The sequence below is a fragment of the Opisthocomus hoazin genome, chromosome 26 (genome assembly GCF_030867145.1).
Source record: "Opisthocomus hoazin isolate bOpiHoa1 chromosome 26, bOpiHoa1.hap1, whole genome shotgun sequence".
NCBI classification, from domain to species: domain Eukaryota; kingdom Metazoa; phylum Chordata; class Aves; order Opisthocomiformes; family Opisthocomidae; genus Opisthocomus; species Opisthocomus hoazin.
Window position 1 is genome coordinate 6135076 of NC_134439.1, and position 22894 is coordinate 6157969.

Here is a 22894-nt window from a genome sequence, read left to right on the forward strand (position 1 = left end):
AGCGCATGCTCAGTACGGAGCCGACAAGGCCATTGCGCATGCGCAGCAGCGGCTCGCTCGGGTCGGGGCCTTGCCGCCATCTTGGTGCGGTCAGAGGTTGTTTCTCCGTATCAGGAAGCACCAGAAGCGGAATAAAAGGCAGCAGACGCGCTCCCGATGGCACTCGGTGTCTTAATCGCTTCTTCTTCCCGCCGCGGCTCGCCTGGCCCCGGCGGCGGGGACGCGCCACTCCCAAGATGGCGGGGAGAGCGAGCGGAAGCGGAAGTCGGGGCGGCTGGCGCGGGGCAGGCCGGGAAGGCGGCGTGGGCACGCGGCGGCAGCGGGCCCGGGGTCGTGGGCTGGGGGCAGCGGCAGCGGCCGCGGCCTGGGAGGGGGGACCGGGGCGTCAGGGCCGGGGCAGCGCGCGGGGGGGTCACCGGGCCGCCCTTCGCTCGGCCCGTCCGCTCCCTCGGGTCCGTGCCGCGGCTGAGAGCGGGGCCCGGGCCCACCGAGGGCCCCAGCCCGAGCCGCCATGGGCAAGAAAAGCAAACTGGGGAAGAACCGGCGAGACAAGTTCTACCACCTCGCCAAGGAAACGGGTGAGGGGCCTGCCCGCTGCGGGCCCGCTGCCGGCCAGCTAGCCCGGAGCCCCGGCAGCCCCTGAACCGCGGCTCTCCTTCCCCCAGGCTTTCGCTCGCGCTCCTCCTTCAAACTGCTCCAGCTCAATCGGAAGTTCCAGTTCCTGCAGAAGGCCCGGGCGCTGCTGGACCTGTGCGCGGCTCCCGGCGGGTGGTGAGTGCTGCCAGGGCCTGGTGCAGCTGCCCCGGGACCTCGTAGCGATGCGTGTTGTCTGTTTGCTGCTGCTGTGGCTCTGTCCTCGATGCCAAAGCCGGTCCAAAACCCCCGGTAGAATCATCGAATCCTTAAGGTTGGAAAAGACCTTAAGTCCAGCTGTCAGCAGCGCAGTTCCAAGGCTGGGGGCTCTGCTGGGATCCTGCTGTAGCTTTGATTCTCTCTGTTTTTTCCAGGCTGCAGGTGGCTTCTAAGTTCATGCCGGTTTCCAGCTTGATCATTGGTGAGTGGTGGGAGCTGGCAGGGTTGGGCTGGGTGCAGGGACCTCCACCACGGTCCTTGGATGTAGCCAAAGAAGGGGGATCCTGGATCAGGGATCCTGGTAGGAGGAGAGAGCGGTTGTGGAAACCACGTGGGGTGGGCTGGAGCCTGGTTTTGAGGGGTTGTGGTGTTTATGTCTCCTCCTTACACCAGGAGTCGACTTGGTCCCCATCAAGCCCATTCCCAACGTGGTGACGCTGCAGGAGGACATCACCACTGAGAAGTGCCGCCAGGTAAGGACCCGTCTCTCCTACTCCGAGCATGCTACGCCAGTCTAGGAGGGCCGTGGTGGGGGGCTGAGCTGAGCTGATGTGGGTGGGGGTGCTGCCTGTCGGGCCTTGCAGAGGGCTTGGTGGGACTAACACGTGCATCCATCCCTCAGGCCCTACGCAAGGAGCTGCAGACCTGGAAGGTGGACGTGGTGCTGAACGACGGAGCACCCAACATGGGAGCCAGCTGGGTGCATGACGCCTACTCCCAAGGTGGGGCCCCCTCCAGGGCTGGTGCGGTCTGGGGGGTACGAGGGCAGGCACATCCCGTACCCCAGCAGGGCAGGGTGGCTGTGGTGTGCGCTGGGGGACAGGGAGCTGGGTGGTGGGGACGGGGACGACTGCTGACTGCTCTTTTCCCTCACTCCAGCCAACCTGACCCTCATGGCTCTGAAACTGGCCTGCGAATTCCTCTGCAAGGGCGGCTGGTTCATCACCAAGGTTTTTCGTTCCCGGGACTACCAGCCGCTCCTCTGGATCTTCCAGCAGTTCTTCCACAAGGTCCAGGCCACCAAGCCCCAGGCCTCCCGCAATGAGTCTGCTGAGATCTTTGTGGTGTGCCAGGGTGAGCAGCTGGGGGGGATCTGCAGCCGTGGGGATGGGGCTGGGGAGAACCTGCTGATAGCTCTGATTCCTCCATCCCAGGTTATCAGGCTCCAGACAAAATCGACAGCAAGTTTTTTGACCCAAAATATGCTTTCAAGGAGGTGGAGGTTCAGACTAAGTCTGTTAATGAGCTGATCAGCAAAAAGAAGCCAAAGGTATGAGCAAGGCCGAACACACGCAAATGGGACTGGGGATTGGGGCCAAAGAAATTGTAACATGCAAGGTCTCTCAGCAAAATGAAAGCCGTGAGGATGCAAAGTGATGGAAGAGCCAGTCTGGGGAGATTTACAGCCTTAGAACATGGTGCAGTGGTGGGGAAACAATGATACACGTTGTGAGGCTGGGGATGGGTCCGTAAAACTCTCCCTACAATGGCTGGCTGCTGGGCTTGCGTCTCTGTGAGGTGTCTTTAGGAACAGGACAGTAAAGGCCATGTCAAGTGGCCTCAGCTGGGCATAGAGCTGACACAGACCTCTGTCATTGTTGCCTCTCTGAGTCTGAGGTGGGACCGGGAGATGCTGTGGAGCTGGCAGGTTGGGGCTGGTGACTTGCCTTTTTCGCTAAGTCGTGTGAGCACATTTAGATGGGTGCTGCAGCAAGACATGAGTTACGTGGCGTTATTGGTCCTTTAGGGATGGTTGAAGCTGCTTTTGTGCCCTGCTATGGCTCATGCACCTCCTTCCTCCTGTAGGCAGAAGGCTACGCGGATGGCGACATGACCCTCTACCACCGCTTCACCCTGATGGACTTCCTCAAGGCTCCCAACCCCGTGGACTTCCTCTCCAAGGCCAACGAGGTGAGCACCTGAAGTGAGGGGGACCTTGGTGGCCCCTGAGATGTCCCCGGGAGCACAGAGAGATGAAAGGACAGAGCCACGTTGCCCCAGCAATGGCCCCGTTCCTGTTCTTGCGGAGGGGAGGCAGGACAGGAGCCTGCCTGGAATTTAGCCCATTGTTCTCATTGAGTTTTGAGTTGATTATTCTTACCAAAGAAGTGGGCTTAGCATTTATGCTGAATTAATTTGCCTCTGCTCTATCCAGATCACGCTGGGGGATGGCGAGCTGGAGAATCACAGTTCCACCACAGAGGAGCTGCGTCAGTGCTGCAAGGACATCCGCGTGCTGGGACGCAAAGAGCTCAGGTACTGGGGGGGAACTGGGACGGTGCGTTATGCCAGGCCTGGTGGGTGTCTCTAACGGTCTGCCTCCCCACACACGCAGAGGCCTGCTGAACTGGAGGACGAAGTTGCGGCGTTTTTTGGCCAAAAAGCTGAAGGAGCAGGCGAAGGAGCTGGATATCAAGTAGGAACAACAGGGCTGCCCCAGAGTGCCAAGGCGGTGGGGTGGGCCTGCCCCCAGGAGAGACTGTTTGAGCTCCTTTCTTTTGGCAGCCTGAGCTCTGGTGAAGAGGACGAAGGCAAAGAGGAGGAGAAGAAAGAGAAGAAGACATTGCCAAGTGCCGCATCGGATGAGGTGCTGAAAGAAGAGGAGGAGATAGAGCTGGTACTGACGGAGATGAAGGCCAAGGAGCTGGCGGAGTTGAAGAGGTAAAAAGATCTCACGTGAGGAGAGATGGGGAGCAGTGTGCCAGCCGAGCATGGGGGGCTCCAGCCATGGGGACAGAGAGTGGTGGTGTCAGCGCCTGTCCCTCTGTGGACAGCGGGTGGGGTCTGGGGGTCTGGGGTCCTCGGCGTTGTCTTCTCCTCCAGGCGGCTTTTCCAAGCTGGGGACCCCTCACTGGGTGGTGACAGTGCTGCTGAGGGAGATCTGGCACCGATGGGGCCGGTCTGTGTGTGGGGAGGGGGGCAGTGTAGCCTCATTCCTTTGCCTTCTCCAGAAAGAAGAAGAAGATCCTGAAGGAGCAGCGGAAGCAGCGTGAGCGTGTGGAGCTGAAGATGGACCTCCCAGGTGTCTCCATCGCCGATGATGGTGACACCAGCATGTTCTCCCTCCGGTCTATCCACAGGACCCCGGTGTGTGGGGCAGAGGGAGGTCAGGCTCCCAGAGCCGTCGGTTCCAGGACAGTGGTGGGCACACAGGTGACGGACTGGGGCTTGTGACTTGTCTTGCGTTGCAGCTGCTGAACGAGGTGACGCGGGGGGACATGGCATCAGCAGATGCCCTCCTGGAGATAGGACCTGGGGATGATGACATTTGTGTCTCGGATCACGGAGAAGAGGACGATGTGTCCCTGGCCAGCGATCTGGACCCAGAGGAGCTGGCTGAGATAGAGGCCCGTCAGCGCCGGCTGGAGCGGGAAAGGCGAGAGCAGGGTGCGAAGAGGTGAGAGCCGGGAGAGGCCTCGCTGGGGCAGGGGCTTCCTCGGGAACGGCTCCGGAGTCCGGCAGTGAGCACACCCCGTCCTGGCTGGGGGGCGCTGATCCTGCTGTTATTTGTCACAGGGCAAAGTTCAAGCAGAAGGAAGAGGAGGAGGAAGGGGAGGAAGAGGAGAATCCCCTGCTGATGCCCCTGGAGGAGAAGTCGGTGCTGGAGGAACGGCGGACCAGCCTGTGGTTCGGGAAGGTGATTCCCACTGGGCCGGGAATGATGGGGCAGCCTCGGCCCCAGCAGCTCCCCGGGTTTTTCCTGTGTCCCCTGACCCGCTGCTCCCCATCCCCAGGACGCCTTTGCCGGCATCGAGGACGATGCGGATGAGGACCTGGAGCTGGGGCAGTCGCAGATGTTGGCTGAGAAACAGCGCGAGTCTCAGAGAGGTTAGTGGGGGGCTGTGTCACTGACGGGGTCACAGGACAGTCCTGCGGCCCGGCCTGGGGCACTGCGTCAAACCAGGATGGGGATGCTGCTCTGAGCAGGACCGGAGATCTCTGGAGGTTGTTTCTAGCCTGTATAGTTACACAGTTAACGAGCTGGAATTAGTGTAGCGTTAATGAGCTGGGTCTCTAGAGGAATGATCTGCAGTGGGGTCTGCCTCAACCCTTTCTCACCCAGTGGTTCCTGTTCCCTAGACAAAACAACAGGGAAAGGGGTGAAGAAGAAGGTGCCCCAGGAGGACGCTCCAGCTGAGCCCCCGCCTGCCGCGGACACCGCGCCCGACGCTGGTGAAGCGCAGGGCGAGCAGAGCAGCGACGACGACAGCAGCAGCGACGAGGAGAGGTGAGGGCTGAGAGGGCGACGGTCTGGGTGTTCTCCCCCAGCTCTGCAGCCCTGGAGAGCGGGGAGGGGAGGCCCCTAGCCCTGACCCCTCTCCTCTCCGCAGGCCACTGATCCCGACAGGGAGGAAGCGGGGCCGTGTCGAGCCGTGTGGCTTCGAGGTGGTGCCCATTGAGAACCCGGGTGAGTGGGGGTCGCTGTCTGTGCCCATGTGCACCCAGTGACCATGTGCTCCCCTCCCTCGTTAGGGTCGGGAGGCGGGGTCAGACTGTGCTTATCTGGGCTGGCAAGGCTGCTTGCTGCTCCCTGCGTCTCAGGCTGCTTGCAGATAGGCCAAGCTTTAATCTGTCCGTATGCTGCAGTGAAAAGAGCCCGTGTCCTGGATGCAGAGGGCCTGGCGCTTGGCTCTGTCATCGCCACCTCCAAAAAGGCCAAGCGGGACCTGATTGACGACTCCTTCAACAGGTACTTGCAGCTGTGGCTGCTGGAGGGGGAGCAGCGTTCGGTCTCCTGACAGGGGATGGGCCATGGGGGTGTCAGATGTATGGGTGGGGAACCCGCGTGTCCCACTCACAGCTCACCCAACTCCCCCCCACCCCAGGTATTCCTTCAACGAGGATGAGGGAGAGCTGCCAGAGTGGTTCACAATGGAGGAGAAGCGGCACCGGCGCAAGCAGATACCTGTGGACCGGCAGACGGTTGAGGCCTATCGGCAGCGCTGGCGTGAAATCAACGCCCGCCCTATCAAGAAGGTGGCAGAGGCCAAGGCCCGCAAGAAGCGGCGGGTGAGTGGGGCTGTGGACCTGAACGGGTGCTCTATTCCCTCTCCCAACTGCTCCGTCCCTCCTCCGATCCCGCTTGTCCCTCACCCTCTGTGTCCCCACAGATGCTGAAGAAGATGGAGCAGATGAAGAAGAAAGCGGAGGCCGTGGTGAACACGGTGGATATCTCGGAGCGGGAGAAGGTGGCCCAGCTGCGGCGGTGAGTGGCGAAGCCGAGATCCAGATGCTTCGTGTTCTGCTGGGCTGGTTTGCGATGCCTTGTCCTTGCGGCCACAGTGTGGGAACAGCTTCTGCACGTAACCCAGTAGGGATGGCAAAACGTGGGCTGGGTGTAGGCTGAGAGGTGGCAGAGCCAGCAGGGGAGCCCCATCTTGGGGCAGAGAGGCTTGGAGGAGTGATGGGACCCAGTATTGGTCTTTGGATACATCCCAAAGCTGAAATGCTGAAGCTGAGCTGAGGTTCTGGGGTCTCAGTCTCACCTTTTCCCCTTGTCAAGCCTTGGACACTGTCTCAGGCAGCATTCTCCCAGAGAAGCTGGTGGCTCGTGGCTTGGGCAGGTGTACTTTTCACTGGATAAAGAACTGGCTGAATGGCCGAGCCCAGAGAGTGGTGGTGAATGGAGTTAGATCCAGCTGGTGGCTGGTCACGAGTGGTGTTCCCCAGGGCTCGGTTTTGGGTCCAGTTTTGTTTAACATCTTTATCAACGATCTGGATGAGGGGATTGAGTGCGCCCTCAGTAAGTTTGCAGAGGACACGAAGCTGGGTGGGAGTGTCGAACTGCTTGAGGGTAGGAAGGCTCTGCAGAGGGATCTGGGCAGGCTGGATCGATGGGGCGAGGCCAGCTGTATGAGGTTCAACAAGGCCAAATGCTGGGTCCTGCACTTCGGTCACAACAACCCCATGCAACGCTCCAGGCTTGGGGAAGAGCGGCTGGAAAGCTGCCCAGCGGAAAAGGACCTGGGGGTGTTGGTCAACAGCCGGCTGAGCACGAGCCAGCAGCGTGTCCAGGTGGCCAAGAAGGCCAACGGCATCCTGGCTTGGATCAGGAATGGGGTGGCCAGCAGGAGTAGGGAGGGGATCGTGCCCTTGTGCTCCGCCCTGGTGAGGCCGCACCTCCAGTACTGTGTGCAGTTTTGGGCCTGTCGCTACGAGAAGGACGTTGAATTGCTGGAGCGTGTCCAGAGAAGGGCAGCGAGGCTGGGGAGGGGTCTGGAGAACAAGTCTGCTGAGGAGCAGCTGAGAGAGCTGGGGCTGTTTGGTCTGGAGAAGAGGAGGCTGAGGGGAAACCTTCTCGCTCTCTACAACTGCCTGACAGGAGGGGGGAGTGAGGGGGGGTTGGTCTCTGCTCCCAGGTAACAGCGATAGGATGAGAGGCAATGGCCTCAAGTTGCATCAGGGGAGGTTCAGATTGGATATTAGGAAAAATTTCTTGACTGAAAGAGTGGTCAGGGACTGGACCAGGCTGCCCAGGGCAGTGGTGGAGTCCCCATCCCCGGAGGGGTTCAAAAAACATGTAGATGTGGCACTTCGGGACACGGTTTAGCAGGCATGGTGGGGTTGGGTTGATGGTTGGACTTGGTGATCTGAGAGGTCTTTTCCAACCTTAATGATTCTGTGATTCTCTTGCAGCATCTACAAGAAGGCTGGGCTGGCCAAGGAGAAGCGGCAGGTCACCTACTTGGTGGCTAAGAAGGGTGTAGGACCCCGGGTGCGCCGTCCTCCTGGCGTCAAGGGCCAGTTCAAGGTCGTCGACAGCCGCCTGAAGAAGGACGTGAGGGCTCAGAAGCGCAAAGAACAGAAGAAGAAACGCCATAAGTGATGCGGGACCAGCTCCGTCCTCGACGAGGACTCGGCTTGGGGCACGGGGCAGGGCTGGCTCCTGTCCTCCCACCGCGGCCTCGGGAGCAGCCGGCTCGCCCTGCCACTGTCCCCCATCGCCGGGACAGGGCTGTGACAGCCACACGTTCCTGTTAGTGCCTTGATGTGACATTGCCTCCTGTGCTGCGGTGGGACAGGGAAGGTTTATTTGGCTTCAGCACTGTAACAACGACCCCTTCCCGTGCTCGCTGCGTGGCCGCGTCCGCGGGTCTCTCACCGGTGTCGGCTCTGCTGAGAGACTCACCCTGCGGCGATGGCACGAGGATCCACGCCAGCCCTCGCTGTCCCGGCGGGGTTGTGGCACATGGGCTGTCTCCCTCGCCCTTTTTTTGTCACCGAGGTCGCAGGACAGTGGGTGCCGAGCCCTGAGGCAGGCAGGTGTCGGTGGTCTGCACACAGCGGCTCCTTGGTTACAGCAGAATTAAACCCGGGGCTGAGGCTGCACCAGGACCCGTCCTGTGTCTTGGCGAGGCGAGGGGCCTGTGCGGGGAGCGGCCGGGTCCCTGCAGGCGCTGTTTGGTGGAGAGGGGAGCGTAGGGGGGATGGGGTCTGTGCCCCCCTGCCAACGCCTTTGGGGAGCGCGCCCACCTCGATTTATCTCTGGCAAAGCAGTGGAACAGCAGCTGCCCTGCAGCCAGCCGGGCTGGCGTCCACCCTCGCTGCCCCGACAGCAGAGCCCACAGCAGCCCCCCAGCCCCCCGCCCCCCAGCTGTGGGGCCCTGCAGCTGGAAGGGAACAAAGACCCTGAGAAAACACGCACTTGAGGAAATTTATTTATTTCGACCCAGGGGGGGCTGCTGCCTCTCTCCATCATTCATCTGTTTTGCGGAGATTGCGGAGGTGTCTGCTGGTCCCTCTTGGTGGCAGTGGCACCAGGCTGGTGCCAGGGAGGGGGGCCAAGGCAGCACTATGGCTCCCAGGAGAGAGAGATGGGGTGAGCGGTGGTGGGGACCTGCTGGGGAAGGGACTGTGGGTCTGAGGGGAGGGAGGGGGGGGTCTTGAGGGTGGCGGGGCCAGGCCTGGTGCCCCAGAGCTCCCTCGGGGTGGCAAAGGGGAGATGCATGGGGCTGTCCCTCTAAAGCCACTGCATGGCTGCTCAGCCAAAGTCAAACGTCCGTGGCAGGGGCTTGCAGAGCAGCGAGATGTCTGTGCCCCCGGGTCTGCGCCAGCCCCTCGGACGGAGCCGGGGGCTGCGCTGCGGGGAGAAGCGACCAAGTCCAGGATGCCCTGTGCCGGCGGTGCTGGGAGCATCTCTGGGCCATGTTCTGCCCCCGGGGAGGGTCAGGGCCATGGCCAGGGTGGGAGCGGAGACCGTCGGCTGTGCCAGTGCTCGGTGGCGGAGGGAGCTGGGACGAGCGGAGGGGATGAGCTGCCGGGCTTCAGGCTGCGCTAGAAGTTTTTCTGCTCCTGACCGTCAGCCTCTTCAAAATCAGACACGGGTGCGCTGTGAGAGGAGAGCCCCTCTGCCTCCCCCGGCCCCTCCGTCCCTGGGAGCTGGGCGTCTCATCCCCTGTGTGACCCCAAACCCGTGGAGGGGAGCTCTGCGGGGGGCACAGGAGGATGAGCAGGGCTGATGGGGGTCTGAGCCCCCTCAAAGAGGCACAGCTCCTCTCTGCACCCCACAGCCTGGACCTGTGGTCCCACAAGCTCTAGCCAGCAAGTCCCCATCGATGGATCCAGGGGTCCTGGCCAGGCTCCTCCATCCCCGTTCGCTGCCCTCCTTCCCCAGCATCCAGGGGCTCAGCACAGCCCCAGTTTGCCCTCTGGGATTGGGGTGTCCCCGTCAGGGTCCCCATGGTGGGGTGACCCCTCTGCCCCTACCTGAGCTGCAAGGTGCGCTGTAGGCAGCATCCGTGCGGTCACCTGCAACGGGAAGGACGGTGACCGAGGGGCTCGGGGCGAGCTGCTCCCGTTAACGAGCCCAAGCTCGTCAATGTGAACTGACAGCTCGGCCAGCCGCCCTCTGAGCCGTTGGGGTCGCAAGAGGTGGCAGCAGGGCCAGGCACCCCGGGGCCACGTCTCTGGCCAGGCTCACCCGTCTCGTAGTAGTCGTACAGTGTCACGGTGGCCGGCTGGAGGTTCCTCACTGGGAAGTCCTGTGTGGCGGTGAAGGCGAAGGTCTCCTCCTCCTTCATGAGCTGTGGAGATGGCCCAAGGGTGAGGTGCCACCGTCCATGACAGGGAAGCAGCCCCATGCCCCAGCACTGGGGTTCTGCTCCCATCCCCGTGCCGCGTCTCACCTGGTCCAGGTAAATCGTCACCTGGTCGGGCTGCACCTCCACCTTCTTCACCAGCTTCTGCCTCTTCAGCTGGAGGGACACGGCTCAGGATGGGCGACAGCTCCTTGGTGGGTGCCCCAGATGGGGCCAGCGCCCCGGGTGGGTGCCACGGCAGGGCAAGAGGGGTCCCGGGGGCAGCGGGGTCATCTCACCTGCACCACAGAGCTCTTGTCCGGGATGTAGCCAGATGGCAGCTTGGCCTCGATGACAACCATGTTGGTGGCAGGACGCTCCCCGGTGTACCTGCGAGGGCAGAGCCCCGGGGTGGCTTGGGGTCTGCCCTCCCTCCTCGGTGGCTCCCGGCCCCCCCAAACCCGGGAGGCAGCCCCAGCCCCTACCGTGCCCGGAGGAGGAGGCGGAAGCGGGCGCTGGCGTCCCCCGTGCACTCCCCGGGCTCCGTCTCCACGCGGAGGTCGAACGTCCCCACGCTCGGAGGGGGTGGCACATTATAGCGCAAGGTCACCTGCGGTGACACAGGAGGGTTCGAGCCACCGAGCGGGCACCGTGCGAGGACGGGGACCCCCGGGGCCGTACCCACCTGCACCAGGGCGCAGCCCTGCCCGCGGGCTCGCACCCCGTAGGTCCCTGGCAGCTCGTGCAGAGCCGCCCGCTGCAGCACCAGCCGGTTGCCGCTGTGCAGCGCGAAGTCCTGCGCCGTGCCCGTCGGGGACGTCACCGTCACCGTGAAGTCTCCGTTGCTGCTGTACGTCAAGCTGGCATACTTGGCCAGGGCTTGCAGGGCCACCACAGTGTCCTGGACGTGGAGAAAGCACCGAGCCAGCGTCACCCCTGACTGCGGAGGCAGAGGGGCGATGCTTGGAGCAGCCCGTGGACCCTGGTGCCGGTACCTGCGTGGAGGCGAAGCCCCCGTAGGGGTTTTGCTGCTTGCTGAGCCAGCGGACGATTTGGGAGGCAGTGCCCAGGTCGGCGGAGGACACTTGGGGCTGGGAGAGGTAGGCCAGGAGGACGTAGGCGGTCATCTCCACCTCTGCCGGCGCGGCGGCAGCCCAGGAGGGCTGCGAGGGGGGCAGAGCCTTCCCCTTCCTCTGCCAGTAGAGCTGCTCCCCTGGGGAGAAGCGGGTTGGGGCTCAGTCCCCTGCGCCGGGGGTCCCGGGGGATGGGGGTGGGGTGGGGTGACCCGGGCAGGGGGTGATACCTGCGCTGACGCTGTGCTGGGCCAGGCTCTGCAGCCGGGCTTGCCGCTGCTCCCCGCGCCCCGCCAGCCCGAAGACGTAGGCGAGCAGCGCCTGCGTGTAGGGGTCCTCCGTGGCCGAAGCCTCCAGGCACTGCAGGGCTGAGCTCACCCCCGGGTCCTGGCATGGGACTGGGGTCACGAACCAGACCACAGGCGTGGGCATCGCTCAGACGCCCCAGTTCTGCCCAGTGAGACCAGTTGCCCCCAGGTCGGGTGAGGAGGTGGCCTGGCACAGCCAGACTCCCTGCCCCAGCACCCGTCCCCACCCCACCAGCCCCTCTGGGGAAGATGGGGTCATCCTCACCGTTGGGGACAACCCCAGCTCCAGCATCGCAGCCGTGACATAAGCTGACAGCGAGAGCTCATCCGAGACGCCACCCTGCAAAGGGACAGTGGGAGATGGGTCCAGCCATGCTGTGCCACCAGCACAGGGACTCCCCCACTGCCTAGACCACACACCGGGGACATGTTGGGGCCAGTCTGGCTCTGGCTGCATGTCCCCATGTCCCACCCCACCAACCCACCTGCAGGGCGTTGTTGAAGAGCTTCCCCACGCTGCGGAAGCAGCCCGTCTCCTGCTGCTGCTTCTGCAGCCAGCGCAGCGCGTCCGTGATGTGCCGCTCCTCGATGGCCACGTAGGCTCTGGCTTGCCCGAAGGACTTGAGGACAAACGCTGTCAGCCTGCGAGGCAGAGGGACATCGGAGGGATGGGTGAGCAGGGCTGGGGTACGCTGCATGGAAGGAGGAGCCCCGGGACTTGGCTCCCCACTTCAAGAAAGATGAGGAGCTACTGGAGAGAGCCCAGCGGAGGGCTACGAGGATGAGGAGGGGACTGGAGCATCTCTCCTACGAGGAAAGGCGGAGGGAGCTGGGCTTGTTCAGCCTGGAGAAGAGAAGGCTGAGAGGGGACCTAATAAATGTTTATAAATATCTGCAGGGTGGGTGTCAGAAGGACGGGGCCAGACTCTGTTCAGTGGTGCCCAGCGACAGGACAAGGGGCAACGGGCACAAACTGAAGCAGAGGAAGCTCCAGCTGAACCCGAGGAAGAACTTCTTCCCTCTGAGGGTGATGGAGCCCTGGCCCAGGCTGCCCAGGGAGGCTGTGGAGTCTCCTTCTCTGGAGATATTCCAGCCCCGCCTGGCCAAGGTCCTGTGCAGCCTGCTCTGGGTGACCCTGCTTGGGCAGGCGGTTGGGCTGGGTGACCCCCAGAGGGCCCTGCCAACCCCCACCATGCTGGGATTCTGTGACGGCCGCTCCCCGGAGGGATGCCGCTGCACAGCCTGCCCGAGCCCCGTCTGGTCCCTCACCAGGTATTGCCCGTGGCATCGCTCTTCCCAAAAGCGCTGTAGGAGCCGTCGTCGTGTTTGTAGAGCAGCTCTCGCTGGTACCCTGTGGGGAGGAGATGGGGATGGTCTTTACATGCCGGTCTCTGCATCCCCAGGGGATCCTAGAGGCAGCCTGCAGCCCAGACCCACCCCAGGGCACAGGTAGAAAATGGGGAGGGGGGGTGTGGGGCAGTGGAGTCCCTCGACAGCAAGGCAGGGTGGGACGGGCAGAGGAAGGGACCGGGGACGCTCACCGCTCTGCAGGAAGCCCTGCGCCTTGGCGCGGATGTCAGGGTGCAGCTGCCCGCTCTTCTCCAGGTACTGCTGGATGTAGATGTTGGGGGCAAAGCGAACCATGTTCTGCTCCCCACAGCCATAGGGCATGGCCAGGAGGCGGTCCACGTTCTGCAGAGCGTTGCCCATGAGGTCACCTGTCCCAGGAGGAGGTGGGGAGCACTGTCAGTGGCCGTGTCCCCTGTATCCCCTTCCATCTCAGCTCCAGGTGGTCCCAGCTCCTGCTGATCTTGGGCCATGGAGCTCTGCACCATTCCTGCCCCAGGTGGTTCCCTGACCCCTGCCTGTCCCGTACCCATCACGGTGACGTGGGCTCGCTGGGAGCCCTCCAAGATGTTTGCAGGAACCTCCAGGGAGATTTCTTCAGCATCTGTGGGGATGGAGGGGAACAACAGTGGGGATGCTCAGCTCCTCCTGGCCTGGCCCCATGGCACCATCACCTGCCCCCATATTGCTCTGACCCGCCCTGGGCTCAAGGCTGAGTTGGGGCATCTCAGCCGGGAGCCACTACAGACCCATGGATGTCCTTGGGTCCTCTGGCCTGGTGGCTTTCATGACCAGTGGCCAACTGTCCCTGCTCCACATCCCCATGGCACTGCCAGACACCCCCGGCCGGTCCTACCTTCCTGGCAGAGCAGGGAGTTGTGCGCTTTCTCCACCAGGATCCCCCCGGGCTGTGGGGAAACAGCATCAGAGATCGTCAGGAGAAGGGACCAGCCGTGTCCCCCTGTCCCCCTGGGTGTTGCCTGCAGCCTGGGCTCAGGGCTGGATGCTGTCCCCCTCCCAGTCCTCCCACTGCACCCTGAGGGCTGCTTGGAACCTGTCCCTAAACCCATCCCACTTTCTTCCTCCATAACCTGTCTGACCTGCACCAGCAAGGGCTTTATCATGGTGTCCACGCGCCCCTGGGCTGGCACCACAGGCATCTCATTGCCGCAAAGCTCCTTGGAGCTCAAGGCCTCGGTGCTGACCGTGATGTTCACCTCCCCTGCGGATACAAGAGGGGTGCTCAGTCCCCATGGAACCCCCAGTCCACACCGCAGCTTCACAGGCTTGCATCAGACCTGAAGCTTTGTGTGGGGCTGGCTGGATTGGGATGGGGGTCACCAGGTTGAGGAGCAGAGCTGGGAGACTGTGAGGAGGGTGGGAGTGGAGTGGAGGCGAGCTTCCCAGGTGGCACGTATTTGCTCCTGTCCTCTCCACCACCACATCCTCCAAAGGGGTCCCCAAACAGCAGGGCAGGGGATCCCATCACAGTGCCGGTGCCCTGTACCCAGGCTGGTAGCTCGCACGCCCCATCGGAAGGTCCTCGCTTCGTCTGCACAGATGCAACCACCGTACACTTCGTCCGTGTTCACTGACACCTCCAGCTCCACCGATTCCACCAGCGTCACCTGAACCTGCCAGACCACGGCCACAGCTCCATCAGCCCCCGCCGGACCCCAGACCCAGGGCCCCCTCCCCAGCTCCACTCACCCGCAGGCACTGCCGCAGGTAGTTGAAGACAGTAGCCACGAGGGTGAAGGCTTCGTGGCGGACCACGGCGTAGGGCAGTGCCAGCTCCACGAAGAAGGGCTTGAAGGCCGTGAGGGTGGTGGCAGGGGCCAGCCCCAAGCCCAGTGGGGCCGTGCAGAACATCCCGGCTTCCCACTCGGTGATGGCATCGGGGACCGTCACCGTCACCTCTGCAGAGCCCTCCTCCCTGCGGGAAGGAGAACATCATAAGGCCATGCCACCACGTTCACCCACAGCTGGTGTCATCCCCAGCTGGGCTGGCTCTCTCCCCATGGGAGAAGGAGCCATCATGAGGTCCCCAAACTCCCTCTGTCCAGGAGGGGAGGTGGGGAGAGGACCAGCCCTCACTCACCCCATGGGGACCAGGTCCCACAACCATGTCTCTGGGAAATACGTGCGGGGTGCTGGTGGCTCTTCCTGGACTGCAGTGTCTTGGGTACTACGGCCCATTATGAACGGGAAATCAGTTTCTTTACGCAAGTAGGTGACATGGGAGTTAAAGCCACCTGGAAAAGGCAGAGCAAAAATTAGGGTCCACAGGTGTCTGCATTTCAACTGGACCTCTCCCGCAGGCAGCCCAAAGGTGGCCAAATTCTTTCTCAATCCTCTTCAATCCCTCTGATGAGGAGTGTATTTTCAGGCTGGCTCTGAGTCCCCCTGAGGACACAGGAGCCAGGACCGAGTACCAGCTTTTTGCTTTCTTCTCCCGAGAAGGCTCAGCGGAGCGAGCAAGCTGAGGAACGTGCTGACCTGTAGGACCTTGGGGAAGGGCTATTCCAGGCGAGCCGAACCTCACTTTGCAAACACCACTGGTCTTGGCATTCGTGAAAAGTTTCAATGCTGCGTTCTGTGAAAAAGAAAAGATGTCATCCGTCTCCAAAACCCAGCAGGAGGAATATCCCCATCTCAGCAGTAAATAGTCATAGGGCTGCAGAAGGTGACAAGTGGAGAAGAACCAAAGCCTGAGGTGTGTGGGAAAGGGAAAGACCTTTGCCACAAGCGTGGCTTTCACAGGACATTGCTGTGCTTTCCTGGCACCCTGAGCAAACCACAGCTGGCTCCTGGATAAATAGGAACCAGGAGGCACAGGTGGGCCTCTACCTGAAATAATTTGTAGGTGTCCATCTCGGAATGCCTCCAAAGATGGGGAAGTAAGTGATGCCTCCTTGAAGGGGGAAAGAAGTCTTGCTGCCTCGGTCCAAACGGGATGCCGGGAATGTCATAGTCAGGGGCATAGTCCCAGGAAAATGCTGAACAGGGTCGTGGGTCCTGAACGCTTGCAGGGTAATCGAATTCAGGGAGCACTTTGTACACCTGGGAATAAATGGGTGCTAGGTACAAAACCAGCCAGACACCTACCCCCTGCCCAGGAGCCACCACAGCACCGAGTTCCCGTAGGGGAGGTCCAAGCCAATGTCATCTCTTCCCCTCCCGTCCCCAGCTGGTCCCTGGGCTGCGAAGGGGCCCTTGCCAGTGCCACCACTCACCGCCTCCGTGTTAAGCTCAGCCTCAGGCTTCAAGAGCAGCACGCTGCGGTCCACGGCACGGACGGCGCACAGGGACCCTGGGGCAGCCCCCAGCTCCAGCCGCAGCACCGAGCTGGGCAGAGCCCTGTCCTCCGAAAAAGCCATCTTCACCTGGGGAGGGACAGGGGCGTCAGGGGACAAGCACGGGAGGGGGAGCCACCTCCCACGGAGGAGCAGGACCAAGACATGGATGTGGAGATCTCTTCTAGATAAGGATAAAATCAGGCTCGAGGGTTTCGGGATTAGGTAATGGGTTAAAGAGACTGTGATGCTGCGATGCATCTGGAGCAGGATGGACCTCAGGCATGCAGCTATGGACAAGCCATGGAGAATTCCCCCATCTCTAGCAGCCTCCACTCGCCTTGTTGGGGAAGCACTTGGCCACCTTGAGCTTGGTGCTGTCGGCCACCATCTCACTGTTGGGCAGCACCACATAGCCCAGCACCTTGGCCGTGGGTGCCAGCTCGGGGTCGATGTGCAGCTCCAAGGAGAAAGAGCCTCTCAGCCCTGGGCCATGGGAAAGGAGAGGAGATGAGGACTGGGCATGGAGAGCAGAGCCCTGCACACCCTGTCCATGCTTTGGGACCTACCAGCCTCTGCAGGCAGCTCTTTCCTGAGGATGGTGGCAATGGTCCCCTTGGCCAGGACCTGCAGAGGAGGAGAAGGGAATAACAAAACTGATACTGAGTGTGGAAATGCCCTGATGGAGGATGGACCCAAAGGCGAGAATATTGGGATGGTTTTTGACCTTGCCCAGTCTCCAGCCCCACCAACATCTCCCATTGGCATGTGGGTCCAACAGTACCAGCAGATGCCTCTACTAACAAGTGTAGATTCCTCAGTCTGGCCAGGACAGATTGCTCATTGTCTTGTCCTCAGGGACGCGACTGTGAACGTGTGTGTAGATGTGGACCTTCACACACAACCGCCCTAATGCCTGCTGCCCTCGCTCCCTGGGCCACGGCTCACCAGGAAGACCATATCCAGGCTCTCCAGGTCAGTCCCCAAAGCTTCTTTGCTGAAGATGTAGTCAACCCAGAGCTTCTGGGACTGGCCACAGGACAGCTCCTCCTCCAGCCGGCGGATCCGCAGGAAGCTGCTGCTCGCCGAAAAGAAGCGACTGAGGTACGCGTAGGCATTTTGGTAGGTGACTGTTGAGCCGTCGTTCTGGGTGTGAGCTGTCTCATTGACTTGACCCTGAGCGATGGAAGTAGAAATCAGGGTGGTGAAGCCATCCAGCAGCCCATGAGGTGCTGGTCCCAGCACCAGGCATCACTGATGCGGGCTTGGAGAGATGCCGAGCCCTGTACTACTGGGAGCCCTGAGGGGTGGGAAACGGGTCACTCACACGCAGGGAGACCCTGCCGCTCCAACCAGAGGTCTCCAGCTCGAAGGAGGCTCTCCCCGATCTGTCTGTCAGGAAGGTCTGTCTTGTTTCTTTTCCTTGCTGGCTGACGACGAGCAAGAGCTGCTTCTGCGGCAGCACGGCACCGTCGGCTCCTTTCAGCAGCATCTGCACTGGGAGGGAGGGGGAGATGCCCCAGGTCGGGCTGTAGGCATGGGGCAGAGGGCAGGGGTGGGACAACAGGGCTGGGGGGTCAGCAGGAGCAGGACAAGGTGCAGCAGGGTTCAGGGGAGCCCTGTGGGGTGTGGGGACCCCCCTCCATTACCGTCCCAGTGTAGGGGATGCCAGGCTTGTAGAAATCATCGGTGTTTTCGAAAGTGACAGTGAGGATTTCGGATAAAATCTTGCAGCTCTTGGTGTTTTTAAGCTCCAGCCCTGTGGAGAGGGAGTGGGGAGCTGAGGGTGTTGTGGGGACACAGGGCACAGATTAGCTGCTGCCGGCTCCCCTGTCACGGTGCAGAAAAGGTCCCTGAAGGTTTTAGGCTTTCCCTCTGCAGCTGGCAGCTTCAAGCACAGTTTGCACGTCCTACGAGAGGAGCAAAACCTCTACGGCACGTTTTAGACCTAAAACCAGGGTGCAGCTGGCTGCAGAGGGTGCAGAAAAGGCTCTTCACCAAGCACCATGTTGCAGGGCCACCTCAGTCCAGTGGACCAAGGGACAACCCCTGGTCTTCTCATTTTTTTTCTGAAGCCAAGCCACTGGCAGTCATTTCTGGTGTGACCGAGGTGGAGCGTGAGAGATTCGCTCAAAGGATGAAGCCAGGCCACCAGAGTGGGTGCAGCCACCGCTTTTGCATTGCAAGGACTTGAGACCCTGCTAGCCATGGCGTTGGGAGAGCTGCTGGATCTAGGAAAGGTGTTTTTGCCTCCTGACCATTTCTCTGGTCAGAATGAGAGGTATTGCCTGGCTGACCTGGCTCACATACCCACCTGGACCCGGTCCCTCCACACATGCACCCCTAAATCACAGCGTTGCTTTTGGGGCTTCCTCAGAGAAGACCAATACCCCCATGCATTTGAGTGCACGTGGGGATGAAGGCAAAACTATGCACCAGCAGCAATGCCCATTCCCAAGCAGGAGAACACCACCATCCCTACCTGTTCCATCCTCCACCAGCGATGCCTGGACTTGGAATTTCTTCTCATACCTGGGGCTGGTCAAGTTGAAGGCAGCCAACACAACCTCTGTTGAAAAGCAGCCATTCTTCTCAGTCTGGAGGGAGAGAGTCAACCCCGTCAGCAGCAGTCCCGGGAAGGGGCTGTCCCAGAGTCATCGCGCTCCCCAGCTGTGCTCACCTTCCCGCTAACCTCGATGCAGTTCATCTCTTTCTGGGGGGTGCTGTGAAGACTGTGGAGGATCCTGATGCTCCTGAAGGGCTGACACAAGCTGGCCTGGACCTTCCCCTGGACGGGCTTCCCATAGGTGTACCTGTTGGGTGGAGGGTGGTGAGGGTGTACCTGATGGACTGCACCATGTCAGATCCCCCCCATCCCCTCCCTCTTCCAAGCACAGCCTGTTTCGGGCTCACCGTCCACAAATCTCCATCTGGAACTTCTTGTCCTTCTCCAGCACCACGTCGGGGAGATCGATGGTCATCTCAAACTTGGGCAGCACTGATGGAGAAGCAAAGGGAAAAGAGGGTTGTCACTTTCAGAACACGGACAACAGTGCCTGGGTGGCCAGGGGGCCCAAGACGCGCTGCCCACAGGGACATGCCGAGGTGGGTCACCATCCCCATGCACCTCCCGGTCCACGCGTACCATATTCCTCCACACTGAAGGAGTGGCTCTTCCGCTCCACCTCGATGATGTACGTGCCCAGGGCTGGCTCTGCAGCCAGTGGGAGGGACAGGTCCACGATGCCCTGCCGCGGGCTCACGTCCCGCCACTGTGCGATGCGGTTCCCGCTGGGATCCTGCACACAGGGACACGCGGCGTCAGCACCCCGGGGACCCCAGCACTCAGCGATAAAACAGCCCACGGCTGCGTTACGCTTCTCCTGTCCCAGCCAAGGTGCCTTCCCAAGCCCACACCACCCGGGAGCCTCCCTCCATCTCTCAGACTGACCTTCAGGAACACAACGGGCAGCTGCAAGGCAAAGAGAAGATGGTTAGATGAGAAATTCAAAGCTGTCCTTGGGGTCTCACTAGGGTGGGGACTATGGAGCCGTGGATGGAGTAGAGTGAGGGTTGTTTGTAGGATGCTGTGAACCTTCCAACCCTTTGATTTTCTTCGGGATTGATTTTGAGCCTGGGGGTGGCTCTAGCTGGGATGAGCCGAGGGCGCTGCCAGCACAGCATAGAGAGGTGGGATCTCCCAGAGCCTTCGCAAGATGCCAGCAACCACTTCATCTGGCAACCTCCTACATTTCCAGAGGCCCAGATGATGGCTCGGGGGTGCCAGAGACTGATCTCGCCTGTAATCCTGGCGTCTGATGACGTGATGGATATCAGTGGCACTTTCCCTGCTTCCCACCCGTCACTGCTACATCCCTAACCAAAAGTTTAAGTGGGTACGTTCCTGTGTCACTTGTGCAATTCTGCTTTCTCTTTCCTTAGCCTGCTGAAGCCTGGGTGAACAACACAGGGCATCCCTGCCCCTGGCGAGCGCAGTCATCCAGGCAGAGCTGGCAGGGGCACGATTCCCAAGGGGAAAGGCACTGGCTGACTCCCGCACCTCTCTCCCGGGCGTGCCGAGGCTGTGAGAGGGCAGTGCAGAGGAACCCTGTCGCCTCCCCCTTCCCCAGCCCTGCTCTCACCTTCTTATTGCTGGGAGTGAAGTCTTTATCCAAAGAGACGATTCGAAACTTCACTGGAAAGAGCAAGCGGGGATGCAGGAGTGAGCGGTGGGTGCATCCGCAGGGAGGGGGCTTCCCCATGGGGAAGGTGGATGGAAATCCACCCTGAGCCCTGCAGTGGGGCGCTGCCCCCCAAGCAGCACAGCCCCCAGTGCTGCCAGCGTGTCCTGGCATTGCCCTGGGCCAGTGCTGGGGGTCCCAGTACATCCCAGCATGAGCCCTCCTATTTCTATGCAGCACAGGAGCAAGGCTGATCCTCCTGTACCCCTCTCCCACCAGGTCCTTCAGCCCAGAGCAGGGTGGTCCACCCTACCCCCCTCACCTTCCTGTCCAGGCTTGTAGACAGCCTTGTCTGTCTGTATGAACATCCCAGGCTCCAGGGCTCTCAGCATCACCTTCTTCTTCTTGGAGACATCCAGGGAACCTCCCTGGATTGAGATGTGCAGGTCTACGATTTCCTCCTTCCCTTTGGCAGGGGCTGGAGCCTGCCAGGGGAAACACCAGGCACCGGGTGAGGACAAGGGATATGCCGTGGCCAGGATGCTCTGCTTGGTCCTGGTGACCCAGAGCACTCCTGACCCACAGGCACACCTTCCCCAAGCCAGGGGCTGGGAAGAAACGTCCCCCCAAAACCCTGCTTTAGTCTGCAGGTCTGCTACCGGCGCATTATTTCAGCCATAGAATAACTGGGCTTAGTCTAGAGTCATTTTGCCTGCGTGGGGGGTGAGACCCTACCAAAAGATGGGGAAGTCACACCTGTTCCCAGCCCCACGTGGGACCACAGCCCCACACTCAGGGGAGCTGGTGGAAACTGCTCTGCGTGGAGACAGTGGGGTGTCCAGGGCATCCCGCTCCACACAGTTGGCTGTGTGTGGGGTGACACTCACGGGGAAGGTGATGTTCAGGTACAGATGAGGCTCCTGGACCTTCCTCTCGAGCAGGGTGATGTTATGGTCTGCTCTCTGCAGCTGGACGGTCATCTGGACAGGCTCGTGGAGGCCACTGAGATGAACCCACAGCATTGCTGTGTAGGGGTGGTAGAGCACAGCTGGGGACGTGACCACATAAATCCTGGCAAGGAGAAGTCCTGACGTGAGAGGCGTGGGGATGAGGCACATCCCAGTACAGACCCCACAGAGGTCTTGAAGAGCTCTTGGGCACACAGGAACCTGTACTGGGGAGCAAGGCCACCTTCCCCAGCCTCTCTGCTCTGCTTCTGGGCTCCCCTTGACTGCTCAGCTCAGCAAAGCAAAGGCTCTGCTCACACATTGGCTGCAAACGAGGCAGCACCCACAATAAACCATCCCAGAGCCACCAGCCCCACCAGCCCCCGGGTGCCAAGCCCTTCGTGTTCATGGGCAGGGACAACCCACCAGCCCAAGCATTTCCACCCTGGCCAACAATTCCATGCGTAGGAAGGATTAGCTCCCAAAACACACTGCCAAGGAGCCGAGACTAAATGCCCTCCCACCAGATGTGGACACACAGATGCAGAGAGGGCTTACGGAGCTGCAGATGCCGTGGCGGTGAGGTGCAGGATGAGGAGGAGCAGGGCGGGCAGGGCAGCTGGGGACCTCATGTCTGCAGCTTCAAGCAGACGTCAGGGATGGCCACAGACTCCTTCTCCAGGTGTTGGGTTGCTGTAGACCTGCGTCTGCTCTGCTGCAGGCTCTGAAATGAGATCTTTGCTTTCCATCCAGCGAGCAAACAAGGGTTGGCGGAGGGATCCAGCGGGGATCTGCAGATGTAGCCAAGGCAATGTTTACCGTCTGCCCACAGCCTCCTGGGTTCAAGGCTCTTGCGGATTTTTGCAATTCGAGGAAAGGTTCCCATAGGCTATAGAGGTTCAAAACCAGGGGGCAGGACCCACCTACACACTGATTTGCTGGGAAGTGATGGCAGGAGGGAGGGGGAACGAGTTCCCCAAAATGGAAGTAGGAAGCACGTTATGAGAACAGTCTGTGAGTTGGTGGTGATTTCTCAGAAGGGCTTGTTTCCAGGTATTTAAAATTTAAGCAAACAGTATCTATGTGGACTGATCACAGGTCTCAGGCTGTCTTTTTTGCCCAGTTTCCTCCAATTTCATCACATCACTTATGGGCACAGGAGCAGGCCTGCGTTGGGCTGTTGTGCCAGTGCCACCCACTGTCATTCCTCCAGGCAGTGTGCCTGGGAGCCGGACACCGGCCGGGTGGGCTGAGCTGCCTCTTTATGCCCCAGTGGGGATTTAGGAAAGCTGAGGCAGCTCCACAACAGCCATACCGTGTCCTGAGATCATCCCCTGCTCCGGGGTTCTGCAGTCCCCTTCCCTCTGGGGACACAGGGAGAGGCGGAAGCAGCGCTGCGAGAAGCCACGGCTGGAGCTGACCCCTTTCCCGCGGGCTCTTGGATCACCACGGCTGCTGTCCCCATGCCTGCCCTGCTCCGGTGCTGCTGGATGTGGCCCTTTGCTCACCTCCCTGCTCCCTGCCCTTTGGGAGCAGCCCCGCAGCATGTCGGTGTCCGGAGGAGGCTGATCGCTGCCATCCCCGTGGACACAAGGCAGGAACGTGGCCCAGAGCCCATCCTGAAGCCCCGGGATGTGGGCAGGGGTCAGTGGCCCAGCAGGCATCTCAGGGACGGTTCAACGTGACGAGGAGCCTGGGGCCATCGGCACACCGAGCCCTTCAGGGCACGGGGCAGGATGCAGCAGGGGCCGTGAGCAGCGTGGCCGAGGGGAGGGTGATTTGGGGTTTTCTTCTCTGATCGGTGCCTGTGGGGCTGCCGAGGTGAAATATCTCACGGAGGATTTGTCCTGCGGTGCTGCTGGTAGCGTCGGAG

At 61.2% G+C, this 22894-nt stretch overlaps 2 protein-coding genes across 2 annotated transcripts; one reads left to right on the forward strand and one right to left on the reverse strand.

Annotated features, from left to right (window-relative positions):
• The first annotated feature begins 391 nt into the window (after positions 1-391).
• FTSJ3 (FtsJ RNA 2'-O-methyltransferase 3) lies at positions 392-8181 on the forward strand. Its single transcript, XM_075443417.1, has 21 exons — positions 392-578; positions 666-771; positions 1008-1054; positions 1246-1325; positions 1475-1574; positions 1732-1926; positions 2007-2122; positions 2659-2763; positions 3008-3108; positions 3188-3268; positions 3358-3513; positions 3804-3939; positions 4044-4249; positions 4369-4489; positions 4587-4680; positions 4933-5080; positions 5184-5260; positions 5440-5542; positions 5679-5862; positions 5964-6058; positions 7489-8181. Exons 1-21 carry the CDS (start codon positions 512-514, stop codon positions 7676-7678), a joined length of 2508 nt encoding a protein of 835 aa, XP_075299532.1. The 5' UTR covers positions 392-511; the 3' UTR covers positions 7679-8181.
• Positions 8182-9206: 1025 nt separating this feature from the next.
• Positions 9207-21814, reverse strand: LOC104337689 (alpha-2-macroglobulin-like protein 1). The gene is made up of 36 exons (XM_075443416.1): positions 21580-21814; positions 20962-21145; positions 20397-20559; positions 20036-20088; positions 19345-19365; positions 19039-19192; positions 18807-18891; positions 18574-18706; positions 18376-18490; positions 17543-17652; positions 17221-17385; positions 16842-17069; positions 16463-16520; positions 16234-16379; positions 15834-15983; positions 15448-15660; positions 15097-15193; positions 14699-14852; positions 14308-14533; positions 14105-14231; positions 13698-13819; positions 13454-13505; positions 13127-13201; positions 12792-12968; positions 12520-12601; positions 11736-11892; positions 11516-11590; positions 11173-11329; positions 10865-11082; positions 10555-10770; positions 10355-10479; positions 10169-10259; positions 9978-10046; positions 9773-9875; positions 9559-9600; positions 9207-9278 (listed from the first exon to the last, which is right to left on the reverse strand). The coding sequence occupies exons 1-36, from the start codon at positions 21651-21653 to the stop codon at positions 9241-9243; spliced, it is 4455 nt and encodes a 1484-aa protein (XP_075299531.1). The 5' UTR covers positions 21654-21814; the 3' UTR covers positions 9207-9240.
• Between the last annotated feature and the right edge of the window lie 1080 nt (positions 21815-22894).

Excerpts from the sequence above, each read along its gene's own strand:
- FTSJ3 (XM_075443417.1), top strand. The coding sequence starts at position 512 with ATGGGCAAGAAAAGCAAACTGGGGAAGAACCGGCGAGACAAGTTCTAC. Across the intron at positions 1,927-2,006 it reads GATCTTTGTGGTGTGCCAGG|GTTATCAGGCTCCAGACAAA; the intron begins GTGAGCAGCTGG and ends CCTCCATCCCAG. Across the intron at positions 4,490-4,586 it reads CCAGCCTGTGGTTCGGGAAG|GACGCCTTTGCCGGCATCGA; the intron begins GTGATTCCCACT and ends CCCCATCCCCAG.
- LOC104337689 (XM_075443416.1), bottom strand. The coding sequence starts at position 21,653 with ATGAGGTCCCCAGCTGCCCTGCCCGCCCTGCTCCTCCTCATCCTGCAC. Across the intron at positions 17,653-18,375 it reads GCTGGTGGAGGATGGAACAG|GGCTGGAGCTTAAAAACACC; the intron begins GTAGGGATGGTG and ends CCCTCTCCACAG. Across the intron at positions 14,534-14,698 it reads TGGGACCTGGTCCCCATGGG|GGAGGAGGGCTCTGCAGAGG; the intron begins GTGAGTGAGGGC and ends TCCTTCCCGCAG.